This window comes from Cheilinus undulatus, linkage group 14, assembly GCF_018320785.1.
Source record: "Cheilinus undulatus linkage group 14, ASM1832078v1, whole genome shotgun sequence".
In the NCBI taxonomy this organism is placed as follows: domain Eukaryota; kingdom Metazoa; phylum Chordata; class Actinopteri; order Labriformes; family Labridae; genus Cheilinus; species Cheilinus undulatus.
In genome coordinates, this window is record NC_054878.1 from 28,765,291 (window position 1) to 28,787,926 (window position 22,636).

Here is a 22,636-nt window from a genome sequence, read left to right on the forward strand (position 1 = left end):
ACTCAGGCAACAGTTGTATGCAACTGAGCTTCATATCAGCTGCTAAAGGTTGTATTTCCTTCATAGTCATGTGTGTCTTTGTGGCCTCTCTCACTAGCCTCATTTTTGCACGATCACTCAGTTTGTGAGGACGGCCTGATCTTGGCATAATTACACGTGCTATATTCCTTCCATTTCTTGATGATGGATTAAACTGAACTCTGGGAGATGTTCAGTGCCTTGGATATATTTTGTACCCACCCACTGAGTTATTATTTTCAATGATCTTCTCTCTGAGTTACTTGGAGTGTTTTTATGTCTTCACGCTGTAATGGTAGCCAGAAATACTGATTAACACTGCAGTGATTCACCTATAAATTTCAAGGTAGTAACCTTACATTACAGGCCTAGAAATATAAATTCTAGAGATCTTTAGCGAGATAAAGAAGGCACAAATAACAGCAGCTCCTTGTTATAAAAATTTTATTTAGAATAAAACAACGTAGCCATATTACACGTAGTGTGGTCAATCTATTTTACATACCTCAGGAGAAACGACACAGTTCTTTCATGGTACGGTTCATCATGATTGGAATAATTAAAATCATCACCATCATCATTAGTCTACAGTCAGAGGAGGTTATAGTAGTGTTGTTCAGTCTCACAAGTTTTACAGGATAGCATGTAGCACAATAACACAACGCAGTGAGGGACCAGTGCTCAAAGGCCAGTGGAAAAAAACTAAACAACAGGTAAAGTAATACTCGTCAGACTGGGTGGCTAGCTTCAGCAGGCCGCACACCTGTTGTGATACAGTAATAAGAACTTTTTTTTTTTTTAAACTTGGTATCTCCTCGTTGCAGTGTACACCAATACAGTAAGCTAAAGCTTAAATGCTAAACCAGGTTGTTCTTGTTCTGTAAATGATCACAAGTTTACAAACCACGAAAAACTAAACTGTGTCTATGAGTCTGAGGTAGCAAGGCAATCATGGCTTTCCTCTGATTTCTGAACATATATCTTTAAAAAACTATTCTACATAAAGACAATGGGCCTCTTACAAACCCAGACTTTAGATTTAAATCTTTATTTTCCAAGACCGTTCTCTTTATGCACAATCCCACTTTTAATTCATCACTTTCATTCCTGTCTTAAACGTGGATGACAGACTGTATAGGCACAGAAGGGGTAAAGTTTACATTAACAAATCGCAGTCGATGATAAGTCTGCCAGAAATTTAAAGGGGAACTTGACATCGAGCATGCTATGGATAGATCTCCAGAACAAAACAGACGCTTCTATTTTTAAAATAATCCTCTCAGCCATTAGATGTTTCATACTTTGGAGCAAACATGTGGCTACTTTTGTTCACAGAAAATTGTCATTTAGTGGCTGAAGGGCACAAATCAGTGGAATGACAAAAACATGTAACAGATTAATTCCCAGTGAAGGCAGAAATTAATAAAAACAAAATCAAAATCTTAAACCACCATCTGATAAACAAATATTTGACTATACAAAGCCCCGAATGTGTCGAATAACTCTTCTTTAAATCTAAACAAACCACTGACAAATGTTCAGGTACAATCTACAGTTCATAAAAATGTACAGTTTGCATAGTACAAGACAAGGTGGTCGAAGTTAAGTCGTCTGGTCCTGTGCGTCTTTGGGATTTTGGGTCAGGGTGTGGTGGTTTGGGGGGGATTGTTTGTTTGGGAATGGTCCCATCCCTCGCTTACAGACAAACACGCCATCCTTTGTGGTGACTGTCCTCACATCACCTGTGAAACAAAGAAAACAAACAATCAGATGACAAAAAGACAACCTTTTAAAATACACTGTAATATGGATGTCTTGTGGAGAGACCACTTTCTTCTCTAGTCCCTAAGTGCAGAAGCTAAACTGGCCTCATTCCTCTTCATAAAGACATCACTGTGTGGGAATATCAGAGGTTCAAGCAAAGTAATCAGGTTTGAAAGCTGGTAAATGGACTGCAGTCCCTAAAGCCGCTAACAGTCCATTAGGAGCTCCATGTGGAGGGATGTGGGAGGAGGTGGGCGTGGACGAGCTGCCTTCTAGATGTGTTTTTCAGGCACTTTAACCCATACACTCGTCTCTTTTTGAAAATCATCAGAAAGTGTTGGGACAGCATTTACCAAGGTCGATGCAAACAGGAAAAAGAGTGAGAAAACATCAAAGAAACACAAACAAAAATGGAGTGGAGAAGCAGGTCCACTTTTTTCCCCATATGCAGTGGATACAGTGTTTCTTCTAGTTCAGGCATTTGGAGAGTCGTTTGTGCTTGATTTGACTGAAACTGAAGGCAAAAAAGTAATATAGTGGAAGTTCAACTGGCAATTGACCCTACAAAAGCAGCCACTTTTGTCCAAGATAAGGAGGAAATAAGAAACAAGGAACTTAACTTGAAAGGTTCAACTCAAGTCTGATGGATTGATTAGCAGATGAATGGTCCATAGAATAAACAATATGGCAACAAAAGTTTCCATAATTTTAGTTAAAGCAGCATTTTTCATGGCTCATCAGCTATGGATAAACAACAATTAACTTTGACATCAACTGTTAATGTTACCATTAGCCAAAGTGTTTGTATGCTATTTTTTCAGACTGAAATAGTTTCAACATATGATTGAAAAGGCATGTTTAACTTATTCTAACACAGGCTGGAAATTAACTTCCTAGCTAGTGAAATGTTTGCTAAGAAGTGGCTGAATGCTTGGACTAGCCATTGACCAAAGTTGGTTAACATGCTATCAAGTTTTTCTGTTAAAAACTGCCCTGTACCTCAATTTTTTCATTTAAATAGATTGTACATTTCTTTGCAGAGGATAACTAGGTGAAAAGACTTTAATTATAAAAAAAACACTGAGAAAAATAAGATGTATTTCAACAACGTTCCTGATAGCTTAGTAACTGGGCAACAGTTCTAGCATTCAGCTGCTAACTGCTAATGTTAACATTAGCTAGGAAGTAGCTTAAAAGTAACATTTTTGAAGTGAGTGTCAAAAGATAAAAAAGAAGAGCCAAAATTACTTCATAACATTAGCAGGAAATTCATTTCCTTGGGTATAGGCACTTTGCAGTCATGAATGGGAAAGAATGGTTTGTCCTCCACGGGGTTAACATATCAACATATACTGTAAACACAAATGTTCATTTTGTCTCAAACATGCTCTTAATTGAAACATTAATGTACTATCAACCTAATAAACTTTAAGGGGTAAGCAAATGATGAGCAGTTTAAAAACAAGTCTGTGCAATGAAACGGCTCTTTAATGTGAGTCACAGTAGCTACCTCCTGCTTAAGTGCCAGTTTCCTTTCCTCCATCCTTTGTTGTTATTTAATCAACATTTAAAAAGCCAAACTGGTCCTAAACAAAGAGCTGTTTTGGGCCAAACAACCAGCTCTACCGAGCTGAGTCAAATGATCCGGATCTCTTAAAAGAGATGGATTTCCCATTACAGTTAGCAGGAATGGGCAGACATTGCTGAGGAAAGGGCAAGATCAAACTTTAATGTGCTTAATATTAACCATGGCATAACTATACTGAACCAAACCAGACCATTTTGTGGAAACAGACCATGCAAAAGCATCATTCAGGCTTTAGACGGAGGCTTTGATTAATTCGTGCCTCCTGCTGTATGACCATGAGTTTTTTAAAACTTATTTTGCCTGAATATTTCACTACTTTCAGCACACTTATGAAGCTAAGGAATTTAAAATGTTTTTATTTTTGCACTTTGAATGCTTGGCATAGTTGTGAACAGCTCAAAACAGGACCTTTTTGGTAGTGTTTTTCCATTTGCCCCATGAGAAGATCTCAACATCATCTGCAAAGAACCTACGTAATGTCACTAGTTAGCAGTGGAATGCTAATATTAGCTGTTCACAAAAGTAGCTTTTCAATGTGCAGTTTTAACTTTAGACAGGCTCTGAAGTCCCACATTTTCATTTTATACTGTTCTTATATTTGATAGGGGAAGAAAACAAACATTAGGTTCCATTGACACACTGCTATGTTTCAGTTTTAATTAATTATTACTGAGAATTTGACTATTAATCACACTTCTCAGCGTTTTTGTTAATCAGCATCTGAAAAGACAATGCAACATTGAGAATAATATGCCAAATGCCACGTTAAGAAAAACATGGCATAACAATGTAGCTGAAAAAAACTTGCTAGTTTGTGTTATGCGTCAAATAATAACATTGACTGTTGACAAAAAGCAGCTAAAAGATGAACGAATATAGTGTTTTACCTTTAAATACAACCCTGTACCACTAGATTTTCATCTGAAATTGTTTTAACATTTGCTTATTAATTTGTATGAAAGGGTAATGAATGTCAGACACACAATTTTTGAAATTATATTTTTTGCTACAAAATAAATATGCTTTGCTGCCGAGTACGGATGTCAGGTGTGTTTAAAGGGAAATGCCTGGCAGCTAAATAAGGAGGAGGTAAATTGAGAGCAAGGTAAAAATAAAGCTGGAGGAGCTCAGAGGCAACAGCTCTCACAACCCCTCTGTCCCATAATGCACCCTGGCCCCATATGAGGGGATTGAGAGTAGCAGCTAATAGCGTTCCTCAGAGACCCATTAGCCGTCTCTTTCTCACAGGCCACCAAATGCGGCGGGCTGAGGCAGGCAAGGGCTACATGGGACAGAAGGGACTACCTTTGTGGCAGCAGTTGTAATTACCTTTGCTGCTGTGCTCAAACTTCTGTCACCTTAGCAAAATACTCAAACAGTAAACAGAGAAAACAAACAATAGAGCAGAAAGAACCAAAAAAAGCTTCAGATTCACAGACTGAGTCCTGGGACTGCTGCTGTGTTTTTAAAGTGTGGAGGAAGTTCTCCTTACCTGCGGCCTTGAGGAGAGGCTTGAGGCTGTGGGAGACAGAACAAAGAGACAATAGATTAGTTTAGTGCTTGAGCTCCCTGGTTCATTTCTGTTTTTTTTTTTAAGTCTGTGCTAAATCATCAGCCTCTGGCTCTCTCCCACATATTCTGCACACACTCAGTGCTGCATTTGAGTCCCGATGCCTCGGAGCAGTGCGGTAACTAAATGCTAATAATGCTGGAGCGTCTGCCAGATTAGAATGGATTTTTAACTAAAGGCCTCATAGGAGTTTGACTCTAAAAATCTGAATGCAATTTCGAGTGAGTGAGCTCTAACTCTCTATTTGAAGGATTTTATTTATTTTCCTATTTGATTAATATCCCCAGAGGTGAATAAATGTTCCAACTCAGCAATAAAAAGAGTAATGAGAGAATAAGGATGTTTCCTGATCTCATTAAGGACCAAAAATTAATGGTAATCATAAAAAACTCATGGCTGTATTTAAAATCTGTGTCTGAGAAAGCCCTTTTCCTTATTAGAAAGACTGAATGTGCTTCAACAGCCATGATGAGTCTTTTGACACTCTCCTTCACAGAAGTGCTTGTGAAGCTGCTGTCGATTATAAATGTTGACCCACACTCATACATGGTTAAATACAATCATGCTTAAGAAGTTAGAGCTCCCAAAAACAAAGATGAATCACAGGTTCAAGTAAAAGGAAGATGAACAAATGGAGAGGGAAAATGTGTGCGAGGACAGGAGAAAGTAAAGGAGACAAATTGTTAGGAGGGGGTATTCAAAATCTACATTTTGTCTGAGAAATATACATAGTGACTGCCCTCTACAGGTTGAAACCCAGCTACTGCTGTTATTGATTTTGGCTGAGCTCTGTGGCTGGTGTGGTGCCAACTTTCATCAGCAGTGACAGCTTCTGATTTTACAAGTAAATTTCCACTGTAGTGAAAAATAGCTAGTAACTCCAGTAGTAACAGATGAAGCTCATGATACAGAACATGCTACATATTGTTACTTGTCATTTATGTATTTGTCTTCTGTGACTTATTATTTCACAAAGAAAATGAGACCAATGCGTCCTTGGAGCAGAGGTTGATTGCAGAGGATGATTACTGTCTGTCAAAATGACGGACAGCAATCATCTCCTATTAAGTCATAACTTGACAATAGTACTGGACAAGTAATATAACAGACTTTATTTAGGCTATCTTAGCAACATTTACTAAGTCAGACCTCTGATCCCTGGAAATATTTGCTGTAATCTCATAAATACTACAGAGCTATAACCACCAGCTCTCATCATCATAATTCATAAACCAACAATGGCAAGTGTATCTCTCTGTGATTGTGCTGGCACAAAGGGTCACCCTCTGGCTAAAAAATGACTGACAGCCTTCAAAAATTTCCATCATCCTGTAAAAATCCGTCAATGGAGGCACGCATATGGTCGAGTGGTTTAAGGCGCGTCCCATATACGTGGGCGGCCCGGGTTCGAATCCAGCCTGTGGCCCTTTGCTGCATGTCTCTCCCTACTCTCGTTCCTCTTTCCAAAGCTATCCACTGTCCTCCTCTACCAAATAAAGGCATAAAATGTCCAAAAATAAATATCACAAAAATATCTGTCAATGACAGAGAATTTTTGGTTAATGCAACCTCTGCTTGGGAGCATATACCATCATTTCACACCCAGGTAAGTTGATCTTAAATTGCTCTATCAGGCTATCTGGCTAATAATCAACTCCACAAATGTGGGAAAGGTAGAATGATGTAGCAGCCAGTCTTGTCATGTCAAGTCTCCTTGGCAATTATTTTCTATCATTTGACTGATGGCGGATGCCACTAGGAACAGAGGAAAGTCTCTGTTGCTCTGTTTAAGTCAGTGGTTAGTGTTAAATGACCAAAATGAAAGATTTTCTTTTCTGTGTGGCATTCACATTCCTTGAGTCAAATCATCCCAGAGTAGTGCTGTTTTTTCTTTTTCTTTTTTTGAGTCTAGCTAAACAGAATATAAGTTAAGCTGTTTTGCTCTGCTCACTTCTGGAGGATGAGCATGAAAAAGGAACTAATGTCAGTGTGATTAAATTACAGTTAAAGGGTATAAATGTTTGTGGAAGAACATCATGACACATTTGTAAAAAGGAAAAAGTCAAGGTTAGTAAAGTCTGCCAACACATTATTGGTCAAAACATTGTGGACTATGAGGTTGTGCCCCATGTATGCGAGTTCAAGTCCAGACTTTGACTCCTATCCCACATGTCATTCACGAAGTTTTCTTCCCTGTTTCTAACTCTATCCACTGTCCTCTATGAAAAAAGGCAAAAAGGCCTGAGCATGCTGAGAATCACGCTCCTGCGGATTCATTTGTATGCTTTGTAGCACGGTGTCAGCATTATGAACTTCATAAAATGTCATAAATGTAAAAAAGGACTTGAGAAAATAAAGTTTGACAAGTTTAACGCTTTGAAGGTTCAACAGAAAACTGATCTAGATAGATCAGATAAAATCAGTTTCTTTTTTCTTATTGGAAAAAGTGCTTCTAGGATTGTTTGTGTTTTTCTCCAAGCTGGTCTACAAAAACAATCCATGTATTGCAAAAGTAATAAAAAGATTTGCCCACACAGTAGCCCAATGCCACTCAAAACAGAGTCTACTTGATAGATGTCTGGGAGAAAAAAAGCTGTTTTGTTGATTGAATACTTGCCTTAGTCATGTTTCAAGATAAAATGCTAAAGCATAATCAAATTCCATTCATTTAACTTCTTTTTGTCCATTAAATTAGTAAACATATGATCGTATTTCAACTGTTAGTAGTTTAGTAAGTAAGGGACTTTAAAATGCTGAATTGTATTTTCTTAAATTTTGATCAAGATTAAATTCTACTGACTTTTACAAACATAAAGTATCCTGGCAGACCTAAAAGTATAATCAGTGGAAAGACTTTTTCATTCTCTTCTATTAAAACTAATTTTTCCCACAGAAAACCTAAACAGGAAGGTGGACAGCTGCCTAATTCACACACCTGATGTGCTGTTCATGAACCCCTCCAGTGAGGTGTTTAAATGTGACCAGTTTAACAAAGTGGTATGCACTATTTTTCTGCTGACCAGCATGTTTGTGGTGAACACAAATCTGCCATTAGAGACCAGGAAGACACAGCAAGAGAGAGGAGAAGGAGGAGGAGGAGGAGGAGGAGGAGGAGGAAGAGGAGAGGGAAACTTACGACTGCATGCAGGGAAGGAGTTGTTAATCTGCTCCATTACATCTGCCAGGTCAGAGCTGCTGTTGTGGGAGTCCAGCAGCTCATCTGAACACATACACACACACACACAGATTGAAGCCACAGTGTTTGAAAACCAGGAAAGAGTTTCTTCACACCAGCATTAGTGAGCATCTAATGATGCATTTCCACCAAGCTCTCCAGTTTGGTTCAGTACAGTTTGGCATGGTTTGGTAGTACTCCCTGTTCTCATTAATGTTGCCACAGCAGGTCAGTCAGCCTCACTTATAGTGATGGGAATTCAGGCTCAGGCTCATTTGGCTCAGTTCAGTCAAAAAAATATGGTGTTTCTGCTCCCAAAAAACATCATTTGGTACCATGTAAAATAAATAAAAAAAGAACCTAAGCCCAGATTGGTGGAAGGCTGCAGTGATAGTTGTCCATCTGGAAGTTTTATCTCTGGAGCTCAGTCAGAGTGACCATCAGGTTCATGGTCACCTCTCTTACTAAGGCTCTTCTCCCCTCTCTTCTCAGTTTGGCTGGGCTACCAGCTCTTGGAAGAGTCCTGGTTGTGCCAAACTTCTTCCATTTAGTAATTATGGTGGCCACTGTGCCTTTGGGAGCCTTTGGTGTGGCAGAATTTTTTGTAGCTGTCCCCAGATCTATGCCTGTCAACAATCCTGTATCTGAGCTCTGCAGGCAGTTCCTTTTACCCTATGGCTTGGTTTTTGCTTTGATAAGCATTGTCAGTTGTGTGGCCTACTAAAGAGAGATGAGTGCCTTTCCAAATTATGTTCAAGGTGAAGTCAAGGTGTAAAAACATCTCAGCAACCATCAGGAGAAATGGGAGGAACCTGGGGTACTGAGTGTAGATTAGCGGGAATCAAAATTAGTTTTTTGACTGTTTTGGCTGTAACAGAACAAAAGTGACAAAAATTGAAGGGGGTATGCATACTTTCTGAATACACTGTATGCCTGCTACCTCAACAGAAGGGCGCCAAAAAGTAGAACAGCAAAGATCAACTTTGACAGTGGAAACGCAAATCTTTTTTTTCCCCATTCTGTTGCAAACTGGAACAGACTGCTTGATGGAAATGCAGCTTAAGAACTCAGCTCTTTGGAGCTTGATTGTCTTACCTGAGTTTTCAGTAAGAGGGCCCCTATCTGGCACAGTGGGAGACGACACACCGTTTACCCTCGAGTCCATATCCGGCTGTGAGAGACAGAATCAGAAGAAAGAAAACTCCATTATTATGATGTGATTATTCCGCTTGACAACTTCAAAATTAGACGTGCTTCACAGAAGCAGGCAAAGAGAATCCCAGAGGGAAGAGAAAGACTTCTCACAAACATCTGAGCCAATGTCCCAACTTTCCTTTAGCATGCAGTAGTATCAATCTTATTCAAGGACCTCAAAGGACATTTTAAAGCTAAACAGACACTCATCATACTACATTGAAAGCCTTTCTTGCAAAGAGAAATGATTTAAAGTCAAAACAAAAATCTGAGGGAGGAGATATGTATTTATCTCATTGCTTTTCTAGCAACAGGTGTCTGATCTGACACTTGTAGCTACATATATCATTTGAGAATTCATCTGAGCAGCAACTGATGCGGCTGGAATTAATGTAAAGGTAGCAGACAGTGAATGCAGATGACTTGGAATAATCTGGTGATGTTTATTTACTATGCGTTTAAGACGGCCTTGTCTCTGACAGGCTGCCTCATTGCTTTTCAAGTTCTTGATGTTATCTACACTTTTGACTTGGCGTTAAGAAAAGTGAATGCATAAACAAAGATAGAGTTCTCAAGTCCAACAATGGTGGCTGCCAAATTAGAAACTTTTGATAAATTTGGATGCAAACAAAGAGTTGGAAGTGAAGTTGGCTTTTAGCCTCCTGGCAAACAACTCCAATGCAAATATCTCTCAGCCAGATTCATGCCCATAATTATGCAAATGTTTGAATAACTGTTAGGCTAATAAAATCAAAACTGAGGAGTTATGAAAAAGTAATTTCATATACAGTTTTTACCAATAATTAAATACGGTTATGATTCCAAATTCCCTTTTATACTAGGCTATAAATATGTTTATTTCTGCTGTAAAACTTGGTTGTTGACATGGGTGTTAAAAGGGTTTTCTTGGCTTTTACAGACATTTACAATTGGAAAAAGTCAACACTTGCTTCTTCTGCACAACTTGATACTAAATAAATCAATTCTTAGATTTAAGTCTTGATTGTTAAATACTGATTAAAAATTAACTTGTTAATAAATAATAAGAGAACACACTGACACCAAATTAAAGCCCATTAGTCCATAAAAAAAAAATCAGGAAAAATGATTTTAATTTATCATTAAGACATAAGGATCCTGTAACATAAAACCCCTGTATCGATTGGGTAAAACATGCTCTGATGCACAGGAGCCGACACTTGATGTCTGGTGACATTAACAGCAAAATCCCACAATCCCTTTAGCTCCTCAAAGTGCAAGAAATCCAATCAATGCTGCCTCCTTCTTCACCCCTCTCTCCCTTTTTTCCTCCCCTTCATCTCCCCCTACCAGGCCTCCAGCACTCGTAAAGGCTAACATGTTGGAAATGTCTCCAGAGCTCAGCCGGCGTCTGGAGGCTCGTCTTAGAATAGCTAAGGTCAGGGCTTTTGGTCAGCCTTCAGCAGTGTGAATTTAATGTGTGCTATCCAGCTGACTGGGCTTATTATTCTGCAACTGGGCTCAAATGCTGATGGAGAGACGTGTTGGCACATCAGGACATCTGGGACTTAAATGTCAGGGAACAGCAGTCCTTATTAGGCCGAGTGGGAATGTTTGAGAGGATGCAGGTAGTTGTGTGAGAGTTTTATTTGCATTTTTGAGTCTGTAAGAATGATTTCATGGGAACAGTGAGCACGCTGAGAAGATACACTATTCTTATGCTAAACTGTTTCATATAGGGAAGCATTATCATATCGTAAGCATGTGCATGTATTTGCATTCATTTGATGTTTCTATTCAGGTTAAAAACCCATTTTCAAAACCTAACATTTACAGTTTTTCATGGATCATTTCAAGTAAGTGAATACAATTCTATCTAGATAATACAAAACAGCTTTAAAGTTACACTGTGTAACTTTGGTATTATTTCATTCAATTTTTGTGAAAATAGCACAAACTTATGATTACATGCCACTAAGGTAATTAATTTGAAATGGTCCTTTAAATAAACGTGCCTCTGATCTGTCAATGTCAACAACCTTCTTTGTATGGAAGCCCTAAGAAGAATGTTTTTTTTTTCAGTGCTAATTACATTTCCGTTGTTTTCTTGAGCTCTCATTACGATTAGATAAAACTCCCTCGGCAACAACTTATTTCTGGTCATTTACAAATTGCAGTAGTTTAATTAAAGTAAAACACATAGCTGTGAAAAAGAAGAATATAAAAGTTTATGATACTTCCACTTCCTCAGAAAATAAAAATTCCTATTTTATATTTAAATTATATGAAGGTACTTAGTGGAACCATATTCATAAACATTTGATTTTACTCTTTGTCATATGATAATAAGTAATATCCAGTAGCTGATAGTCAGTTGTGTCTCCTTTTTCTGAATAATAGCCTGCAGTCCTTAGTTGTAGTTTTCAACAAGTCTCAGACACGTCTCCTGAAGAATCCCAGCTCATTCTTCTTTGGCCCATCTCTCAAGCTCCTCCAGATCCGATGACCTTCTAGCATGAACTTTGGTCTTCAGTTCATCCCACAGATTTTCACAGGGGTTCAGGTCAGGGCTTTGTGCAGGCCAGTCAATTACGTTCACTTTGGTCTTCTGGAGGTAGTTCTTCACCAGAAGCAACATAGGTTTTTTTGGTCATTGTTGTGTTGGAAGATAAAGCGACGACCCAGACCCAGTTTTGCTGCTGACTGCTTGAGGTTTTCTTTCAGATATTTACATGTGCTCTCCTCACTGAAGCATCCCCACAGCATAATACTCCCACCACTGTGTTTCACTGTGGGGATGGTGTTCTTTGGGTTACATGCCTTGCTCTAGTTTCTCCAAACATAAGCAACTTTTCTATAGCCAAAGAGCTCTTGACAGGTTTCATCAATCCAAAGGACATGCTTCCAGTGTTCATAATCCTTCTCCAGGTTGTTCTTAACATATTTCAGCCTGGCTTGAAGGAGTCTCTTCTGCAGAAGTGGAGTTTATCTTGGTCAATTCCTGTGCAGGGCTCTAGAGATTGTCATCTTTGAGACTACAATTCCTGACTTTGCTAAGTCCTTCACTTGAGTCCTGGCAGTTGTTCTGGGGTCTTCAGACACATCTCTCACTAGTTTTCTTTCCACAGTTTTTGAAAATTTTCTCTTCCCACCTCTGCTAGGCTTGTTCTGGACTGTGTGGCTCTCTTTGAATAGCTTGATGATTCTTCTCACTCCAGTTCTTGACACGTAGAGAGGCTGTGATAACTGATTTCTTTTGTTTTCACCACAATGCTTGTGACAGCTCAAAGCCTTACTGAAGTTTTCATACTTTGTAAACTGGAAGATAACCCTGAGTTTTAACTTGATATTACAAGCTTTGAGCCTTACAGAGTGAAAGCACATCATTGCAAAACACTGGTTTGTGCTGTGGCTCAGTTCTAAAGGAGGATAATAATTTTGACCCTGGTAGTTTTTGTTTTTTTGTGAAGTAATTCTATTTTTGTGTCTCATCTGTATATTTAGATGATTTAAATACTTTTAAGATTTAGAACTTAATTCTTATAGAAGTACATCTAAACTGTGGCATTACGTCCTTAATTATTCAAAATGTTCAGTTGGAAATTTTAAAGTCAAACCATTAAACATCTATACAGCTACCATATATACAAGAGGGGAAATATCCCCAAGGTTGAGAACAAAAACAACTTTTTCTCCCTCAAAATGTTAATCTTCATCCATTAAAAATGTGCCGAGTCACATCAGCCACCCTCCTCAGGCCATATTTGTTGTGAGTTATTACAGTGCTTCCAGCTCGCTCTGCTTTCAGGGAGCCAATACCTGCTGCTGTGTTTGCTCTGTCTGATTTGTCGGGATGGCTGTTTGTTTGGCTGGAGGGTTGTGCATTCCTCACTTGGCACAAACAGTCCGAACCTCAGCGAGCAATTAGGCCGCGCATAAACAAGTGTGGAGGATTTTGATAGAGGGACTGGAGAGGAATGCTGGACACAGGGATTGAATGATAATGATACGATTAGGATCTTAATCTGAACATTGATGAGCAGTTTGTTTTATCAAAAGACACAAAAGGGTTTACAATGATTGGGTCAGCTTGTTTGCATACATGTGTTTATGTCTATGAGGGGTTGGTGAAGGCAGAAGCACATTTTTAAGTTGAAGATTTATTTGAATGACTTTGACAGAGTCCCTTAGTTTACTAAAGCTTTCTGTATCTCATGAAACTAGTTTGATTTTACATGTTGCACTGTTACAGCTCTGCCAGCTGGTGTGTGAGGGGGTGTGTGAATTGTCATTACTGCCCTGCTGCTTTCCAATAACGTGACTAATGAGCTACATTAAAAGAATAAACTTTAAATCACAATTGGCTATGAGTGTATGCTCAAAGAAGACTTGATGGCTGCTTTTTGTTGCTTTTCTGTACGATGATGGAGAAAAATGTAGTTGTGTCACTTAACCTTAAAAACTTTCCCACCAACTAGTCTCATTAAAGCTGATAAATGCTTTTAGCCTCCCTTCATGTCTCATAATTGTGGTTAAACCACTTCAAGTCAGAAGCTCTTTTCCATTAGTTGACTACTTTCCACATCTATGTTGTTTTCTGTCTGCTGAGCACCAAACGACTACATTTGTTCTGTAAATGGCCTCTCCTCAGCCACAGATTGAATCCATTTCAAACTAGTCCACTTTGCAGTTGTGATAAAAGTCCAAAATAACAAGAAACAACCCAAAGTCCTTTTCTCAGAGGTATGACTGTGGAAATTTCTATCGCAGGAGTCTATGCATATAAATCTTTGTCTCCCCTCGGCTATGACCTGCAGCTTCTCTGAGAAGACGAGCCCAACAAGTTGATGTTTGTTGTTCTCTCACCTGGTGCAGGAGCTGTCGCAGGCGATGGAGCTGAGACTCCAGCTGTTTGTTGTGTTCCTCCAGGATGTGCATTCGGGCCTCCAGCCGACCCTTGTGTTGTCGGAGCAGCTTGGCCTCGGCAAGAAGATCTGCCTCATCCGGATGAGGCAAAGGACCCTCTGACTCCCAGGGGCCTCCAGCAGGGGTTGAACGCTGGCCGTGCTGCTCCTTAAGCTGCTCATATTCCCTCTGCAGAGTCCTACAGGAAAAGAGGTGGAAACAAGATCTTGATTTACTTATGTATAGTTCTAAGATAAAAGCTAAAAAAATTGGGGGAAAATGGCTGCAAAATGTAATTTGCTCTCTGGTAGTTAGTTATTTCATGAGAGTTTAACCTATAAAATAATGATGCCTGAAAAGACATCAGTGGGAACGTCTTGCAAAAAATTATGGTTAAAAAGAACTAGAGTAAAACGTAGAAAGTGTAAAGATATAAATGGTATACCTAAGGGCAGGCCTGCCTTTGAACTCTAACATTACTTTCCAAATGGATTAGTCAATGTGCCCATCCACATTGATAAAATTACCAATAAAAAGGTTATTCTGTTTTAACTTCTTGAAACTTCACTTCTTGAAAACAGCTATGTAGTAAACATCTTGTCTGGGGGCCAAAAAGCACCATTTTGGTCTCATCAAACCAAAGAACTTTCTTCCACTTGACAGTGGTGTCTCCCACATGCCCTCTGGTGAACTCTAGTCAAGATTTAATCTGAGTTTTCTCCTTTGCCACTCTCCAATAAAGCTTTCACTGGTGAAGAACTTGGGCAACAGCTGTTGTATGCAAAATCTCTCCCATCTCAGCTGCTAAAGCTTGTAACTCCTTCAGAGTAGTCATAGGTGTCTTGGTGACTTCTCTCACATTATGTCCCCTTCTTGCATTGTCCCTCAGTTTGTGAGGATGGCCTGATCTAGGCAGATTTACACATGTGTTATATTCCTTCCATTTCATGATGATGGATTTACCCGAACTCTGAGTATGTTCAGTGCCTTGGAAATGCGTCAATCCCCTGACTTGTACTTTCAATAACCTTTTCTCTGAGTTGTTTGGAGTGTTCTTTTGTCTTCATGGTGTAATGGTAGCCAGGAATACTGATTAACCAATGACTGGACCTTCCAGACACAGGTGTCTGTATATTACAATAACTTGAGACACATTCACTGAACTCAGGTGATCCCTGTTTCACTAATCGGGAGACTACTTGAAACAGCTGGTTGGACTTCTGTTGAATTAGGTCAGTCACTTTGATGGAAGTGAATATTTATGCACCCACTTGTTTTACATTGCATATTTTTTTGGTCATTAAAGAGGGATTTTATTTTGTTTATTTGCCAAAAAAAAGCCATGTTATATTGACCATGACTGATTTATAAAATGAATAAAAGGGTATAATATCCAAGGGAATCAACACCTTTTATCAAAACTGTATATATATCACAGAAAGAAAAAAAATCAAAATGTCATTGTTTTTTAAGTTTTTAAAAAAATTTCTTACTCTTTATGTTTTTACTCTAGATACAGTACACAATCAATGGGTTTCAAACAACACATTGTTTCTTAGTGAAGTTTGGGTCTTTAGTCAGTGACAGCAGATGTGTAATGAGCAGCTGCCTCTTGCTTCATACAGAAATTCTCTTCATGTATTTGTTTTTACGTACACTTAAATACAGCATCAAAGAGTTTACGTATAAAGGTTAATGCCTGTGGAGTATCTAATAACATTTATTTTAATATGATACTATTAGAGGATATTATTATGATGATGTGTTTAATACTTCATATACTAGTTAAATTGTTGTTGTGTGTTTTATCATTAATTTGACTGCATTGTACTCCTGGAAGCCTTCTATAAACAGAGGACTGTTGTTCCTTAAGGTTGAGCTTTATGTTAAAGTTACTTTATGAGCCATGTTTCATATAGATTAATAGCGTTTTATTTTCCTATAGGGCCCCTCCCTAGTGTTGTGCTTGCTTTGTTTTAATTATTATAACAAACACATTAAATGTTCTTCTTCTTTGCATTTTAATAGCACTGAAAGACTCTTAGAAACTGGATTTAAAGCTTCTTTTTTGTATGGTGCCACACAGAAATCCTACACTCATGTTTATATCTTTATGCTTTCTGTGTGAAATCCTTTTTGAAGAGGATGGACAAACAGAAGGGCCCTCTGTCATAGCTCTCACCCACTCTCACTCAGTCCAGAACCATAAGCTGCCTGCTTTACTTTAGCTGGCATTTATGAGCATAGCAGTAAAAACTCTCCTCCTCCTACTCCTCACTCTCCTGGAGCATTTGTGTGTTGTTTGTGTAATCAGTGTTAAATCACTCCAGTTGAGCAAGAGCCCATGCAGAAGCACCTATACAACAAAAGACTGTCCATTGACTCTGTCTGGAAGCAATCCCCATTTACTAATCAAACTGGGGAAAGCCTTGGCGCGCAAGACAGACTAGAGCTGCGGGAAGTGTGAGTGAGTTTACGTACTGTGTTGTGCAAGGAGTGTAACATGACCTAAAATGACATCAAGATATCCTGAGGAAAAAATACGTGACTAAAAGAAAAAGTTACAAGTTTATTTTAAATATTTCTTCAGGAATTGTTTCAGTGAAAACAGACATTTTACCAACACTGAGATTGTCCAAAAATAATTAAGGCTGTCTCTACATCTCAGTTACCTTTTTCACACTGAAGTGTCCTTAAATTTTAAATGCTTTACCTCTGCTCCTCCTCCAGACGAGCTATGATCCTCTCCAACTCGCCTCTTTCCTCCCTCTCCACAGCCTGAAGGATCTGGGCAGGACTCTGGGGCTGACTGCAGGGGGAGGCCTCCCCACCCAGCGTTTGACAGTACTGCAGGATCAGAGCATGCTCGTCGTCCCTGTGGGAGAGAGAGTCATATGATGAGTGAGGTGACCAAATCTGGTGTCCTGCTGGCAAGCTCACTTCACCTTCTTTTCAGTCTGGGACTAAGGGTATTCTTATTTTATTTTATTTCATTTTATATCATTTTCAGACAAAGGCTGAATTAGCAATCAATACAACTTAACTAGCCATCTTATTTTAGCAGTTACCTTGGTGTTTAGCTGTTTGTGTAGTAGTGCATTTTGAAATAAGTTAAATACTAAGACGTGTGCACGTATAAAAGACACTGATCAAGGATTAATAAATCGGAAGAAAAAATAAGTGAGAAAATGTATTTGTATTTTAGTTTTTGCTGTGGCTAACTCTGCTGCAAGTTTATACTTTATCTATCTGCACTGCTTTCAGTAAAGCATTATTAAATGTAAATGTCGCTTAATAGTGCAAAGCTACAGAAATTCCAGAGGCAGAGTCAAACGCAGGGTACAAAATTGAAGGGTACAGAATTGTTATGTATGGGATGAGAGCACAGTGGCCATACTTAACAGTCCAACAGGCAGCCAGCCAACATACAGCATGAAAATTAAAGTTACCACTAGAAAATTTTAAATACTGTTAAATTATACTAAAATAACTAAATAACATTAATATTTGCACACATTTGTAGTTGTTGAATTCTATCTATGTACCAACAGCCACGTTAGCTTGCTGCTAACTTAGCCAACAAAACTCCTAGTGGAAATAAGCCAAAGATAAATAACGTGTCCTAAATTACATACTTCTGTTAGTATACTGTCATACAGCTCACTTAAATGCAGTACAGAGCTCTTAATCATGGTTAGTGTGTTGTCCCAAATCCCGCCCTGCAGTTTTGCACATACTGGAAGTGACAACAGTTTAAATGCCTCTGTTTTCTTCTTGAATTTTTCCTTTTAACTGAAGATGCGTAATAGATGTTTGGTTATTAAAATCAAAGTTTGACAGCTATTTTCACTTACTATTGAATTCATGTAACTTGTATTTTATGTCATGATTTACCTTAAACGCCTTTTTCTTGACTGAAATGTGCTGCCGTTGCTATATCTAGCTTACGGATGCAAACGTTAGCTTGTGCGCTAGCATGCCAACATTACAATATTAGCTATGCCACCAATATGGCATTCATTGACGGTGTGAAGAGTCCATAGTTCTGTACTTAATTCTTGAACGGTCTTGAGTGAGTTAGTAGTATAATGCATTTGAGTATACCTCTCAGTGTTTACTCACTTTGAGCACTTATGTACTCAAAATATTTAGTAGTTAGTACAGAAGTATGTGATTTGGGATGAGCTGAAAGTAACATGGTGTAAAGATGAAAGTACAATAAAATTGCATACCAACTGTTAGCTTAGTATGCTGTATGTATAGTATATAGTCTCAATCAATGTTTATTTTTGTGTTATCACATTGTAAAAAATGTACAGTATAGTAGTAGCAATAGGTAGTATGTGGTTGCACATAGCCAAAGTAGCAGTTAAAGCTACTCTGCAAAGTTAGTCTTGCTAAGCTAAGCTACTGCCTTGTTTGGTTAAACATTTAGAGTACAATTGTGAAAAGAATGAAGAGTTTTTTCTTACAAAAGAAACAGTTAACATGTCAGTAATAAATAAAACATTTAACTGTGCCTCCTATTTAGATGTCTGCTAGCATAAGCTTTGTCCTTTTTTAGCACTAGCCATCTTTGCCCCCCCCCCCCCTTTGACACCATTATGATAATATTTAAGATACAAAAAATAGCAGACCATTCTCTTTTTTTTTGATGACCTGTGGTGTATGTGGCCACTTGTTGTTTGCTTTTAAGGCCTAAAACAGATTTCCTCATTAAACAGAGCATTACTGAAAAACTGTTGGCCTCTTAACTATGAAGAGTTACACCACTGAATGAAGCTGCTGTTTAGTATCTTCTTTCATGAACCAATGTCAAAGGACTTACAACATAACAAGGTGGTTACACGTGTACTTTAAAAAAGGCAGCTTTTATTCAGCTGTAGTTTAAACAAGGACTGCAGAAACTGCCTTGATGTGTATGGTCCACAGCTATAGTAAGTCTGCTACACTAAGATCCACAATCCCTGGTGGAACAGAGATGTGTCACTCTCTATTATCTGATAAGTGCAATAAGAGCGGGCTGTGAGGAGATGGAGGGAGCAGAGAGGAGAGGAAGCCTGGCAGACAGATTAAAAGATACGGAGGAAGAGGAGGAGTAAAGGCTGCTGGTGGTATCAGTATGTGTCTGTATACGTGTCCGTCTCAGTATGTGCTATCTGAGTGATCTGAGGAGGGGTGGCAGGTCTCGCCTAAGCCCAGCTGTCACCTTGCTTCTGAAACACCAACCTGAGCCTTCAAGTCTCAGACCTGACAACTACACATGAACAAAAAAAAGCTGTCAGACTGATATTTAAATCTGCTTTCTGTTGCTTAAATAACTGTCACTCCAAAGCAGGTGTGACAGGAGTTGGATAAGAAAGTTTGATGAAATGGTGGCTCCACATGTGTGGGCGTCAATTCATTTTCAAACTCTTTTTTGGAGATTTTTTTTTTTTCATTGATTCAAGCTGTCCTAATATCCAGCAGCACTGATGCTGTCATTTTGTGACATTAATATCCTGCCGTTATGCCGCATAGGCTATAAAAAGGCTATCTCTGGACTTAGACAACAAAAGTATTACTGGATAGATAGTCTTCCACTACCTTTATCAATATGGGACAATACATGACATGTTTTTTTTATTTATTCTTTACAACTCTGGCTTATTTTGAGTATGTTTTTCTTCCTGTAGTAGGCTTCTTTTAGAAAAGCTGCACATCAGATTCTGATGTAGCTTTTATCTGTGTGTCATTACAGTATTTACCATTTTGGTACATGCAAACCTTTCAATTATACTACTAATAATAATGCATTTTATTTATAAGTGCCTTTCAAGGCACTGAAGGTAGATTTGGGACTGAGAGATGGACAAGTGCAATTAAATGGGATAGATGGAGTATGCAGACCCGGTAACATTGATGTGTGATGGAAGGATAGCAGGATGACACCAAGACTCTAACCCTGAGGGAAAGGAGAACCTGAAGAATGATTGTAAGGAAAAAACTGTCTGATTTAGCTAAGGTGGATTAAGTGCCAATGAGGAAAACTTCTGTTTTATCACTGTTGAGTTCGAGGAAGTTGTGTGAAAACTCAGATTTGATTTCCTGTAAACTTTCACAGAGGGAGTAGGGCGGATAGGTAAGGCTGGGTGTCATCTGCATAGTAGTTGAAGTTGATGTTGAATTTACAGAAATTATGACCAAGAGGAAGGAAATAGACAACAAACAGTTGGGGCCCCAGAACAGAACTCTGAGCAATGGCGGTAGAAACCGGAAAAGGGTGGGATTTGAGTTGATTTGAGTTGTATGAACTGAGTGCAACCAGAGGGGTATGGTTTAAACCAGTGCAGGTCAGGTCAGGTTCAGAGCATGTGCTGGTTCGGCACTTTGCCGCACCAACCTTGGTCCTGTACTGCTCCAGCCTCCTGATGGCCATCCCCCAGGCCTGGGCCAGGCCAATGCCCAACTCTCCAGGCTTCACAGGAGCATAGTAAGATCAGAAGGACCAAGGACTGAATGGCTCAGATACCGGAACACCACACTGTCTTGCTCAGTGAACTCATCACCCCATGCGCAAGTTCAAGTTTCAATGGATTACACTGCCAAGGTAGGTGCCAAGGTAACTGCTCTACAACTTTCATGCTCTCGCCATTCACACAAGCAGATTCAATGGATCTTCCAAGGCATCCCCAAATGCCTGGATCTTTGTTTTGGCCCAGGAGGCATGAATTCCTGACACTTCAGCCTCATTGCTCAGCAAGTAAAGATCCCTCACAGGGACAATTACAGTCCCCGCAAGGATCACAGCATCATCATCAACAATGTCCAGATCAGCGATCTGGACATTGCCAAATGACACTCCACAGTTTGCAGCCCTGTTATCCGCCCAGTTATCCAGTCCTGTATTGAAGAGCACAGGTGCTAAAACCCACCCCTGCCTCACCCCTGAATCAACTGGAAAGAAGTCAAAAAACAGTGTACGGGTGTTTGTGATTCCAGTGGAGGCTAGTCTGTCAAGGAGGATGTGATGGGTAATGGTGCCACTCAGATCAAGAGGAAAGAGAATTGTTGACAGTACGGGGTCAGCTGCCATGAGCTGATTGTTAGTTTTAACCAAGGCTGTCTCTGTGCTATGGAGGGGTGACCACCCCCCATAGCAGAGTTGTAGAGTTGTTCATCAAGAGTTCTTTTAAATACGTGAGTGTGAAGCTAAGATGTGACTGTTTTTTTGAGAATTTTATAGAGAAAAGGAAGGTTGGAAATAGTTGCTTTCAGCACTGGCTTTATACCATTTTATTTATAAATTCACTTATTTATTGATATTGTAGACACAGCGGACATTTAGACATATGTTGTCATTGTTTGTAATTCAAAAGTAATTCATTATAAACTGTACAGTGACAATAAATTGCTTATAAAGTTGCCAGGTGATCAGACAACAAAAAGTTTATATGGATGCCAAAGTTGTGCTATTGCTTAAAAGAATTTTAGAAAATTGCAAATGTAGGTGCCACATCCTGTGCATCACTGATAACAAGCCTGAAAATCTAAATTATTACTCCCTAAGCTGCTCTTGTTTTACTCACTGTGTGTTAAATAACCTACTCCAAGTTACAAAACACAGCACTGACCTCTATGAGCTGAAAACTGTGTCGTACTTTAAGCCACACCTCTGCCAGTACTACCCTGGCAGCCGCTGCTGGCACCTTTTTAAAACACACAGCGACTCGCCATTAACTCGGTTCACACTCTCTTATCAGGGCCAGACCATAACTGAGTGCATAATCCTTGGCTATAATGAGCGAGTTAATCAAATAGGCTCGGGAGAGCAAGCTGGCAAACTGAAATGTCTCAGACACCCTTGAATTTCACCGTAGGAGACATCAATGAGTTTTCCAAAAGTATTGTGAATGTGATTATCACCACATGCATAATAGGGAAGGTTAAGATTAGCAAGCTTTTTCTTTCTCTAAGATGACATGAATTATACTGTTTTATGACCGAGAACTGGGGCGAGGGGATAGCTAATGAAAGCCACACAGGATGAGGCTTTCACTTTTTTTTTTCACAGGGAACATTATGTCAAGCCAACAGCCCCTTAAAGTACGCTCTAGGGGAAGAGGCAGGTTTTATCATTAACCAGCTTAAGCTCCTTTTTGTGATTTAAAGCAAAATTTGGAGTGTCCTTTTAATAGCAAGCCTTATGTCAGGTTTAAACTATTCATATACTAAGCAAAAAAGAAAGGCAGTAATGACAAAAGGCTATTTAAATTTCTAAGCAGGGACTCCATATGTTCTGAACCTTTCTGAACTCTCAATAAGAGAAACCATTTGACTGCTGTGTTATCTCATAAAAGCAGTCGCTCCTTTAATACACGTCTTCTTTCATTGTCCTTTAAGACAGAAAAATAACTTCCTGAAAACTCAGACACAAATATCTTTCGTTATTCATCAATTTCAC

At 39.0% G+C, this 22,636-nt stretch overlaps 1 protein-coding gene across 6 annotated transcripts in view; it reads right to left on the minus strand.

Moving 5' to 3' along the window:
- Positions 1-451: 451 nt before the first annotated feature.
- The window catches only part of utrn (utrophin), a 315,204-nt gene continuing 293,019 nt past the window's right edge, over positions 452-22,636 (minus strand). For 5 of the 6 annotated variants that reach the window (XM_041805540.1, XM_041805544.1, XM_041805541.1 and 2 more), the window contains 6 exons: positions 16,907-17,068; positions 14,155-14,392; positions 9,211-9,286; positions 8,077-8,160; positions 4,863-4,888; positions 452-1,760 (listed from right to left, as the gene is read on the minus strand). In XM_041805540.1, coding sequence (XP_041661474.1) covers positions 1,752-1,760; positions 4,863-4,888; positions 8,077-8,160; positions 9,211-9,286; positions 14,155-14,392; positions 16,907-17,068 — 595 coding nt within the window. In that variant the 3' untranslated portion in view covers positions 452-1,751. The remainder of the gene's footprint in view (positions 1,761-4,862; positions 4,889-8,076; positions 8,161-9,210; positions 9,287-14,154; positions 14,393-16,906; positions 17,069-22,636) is intronic. The other variant, XM_041805543.1, reaches the window with a different exon arrangement.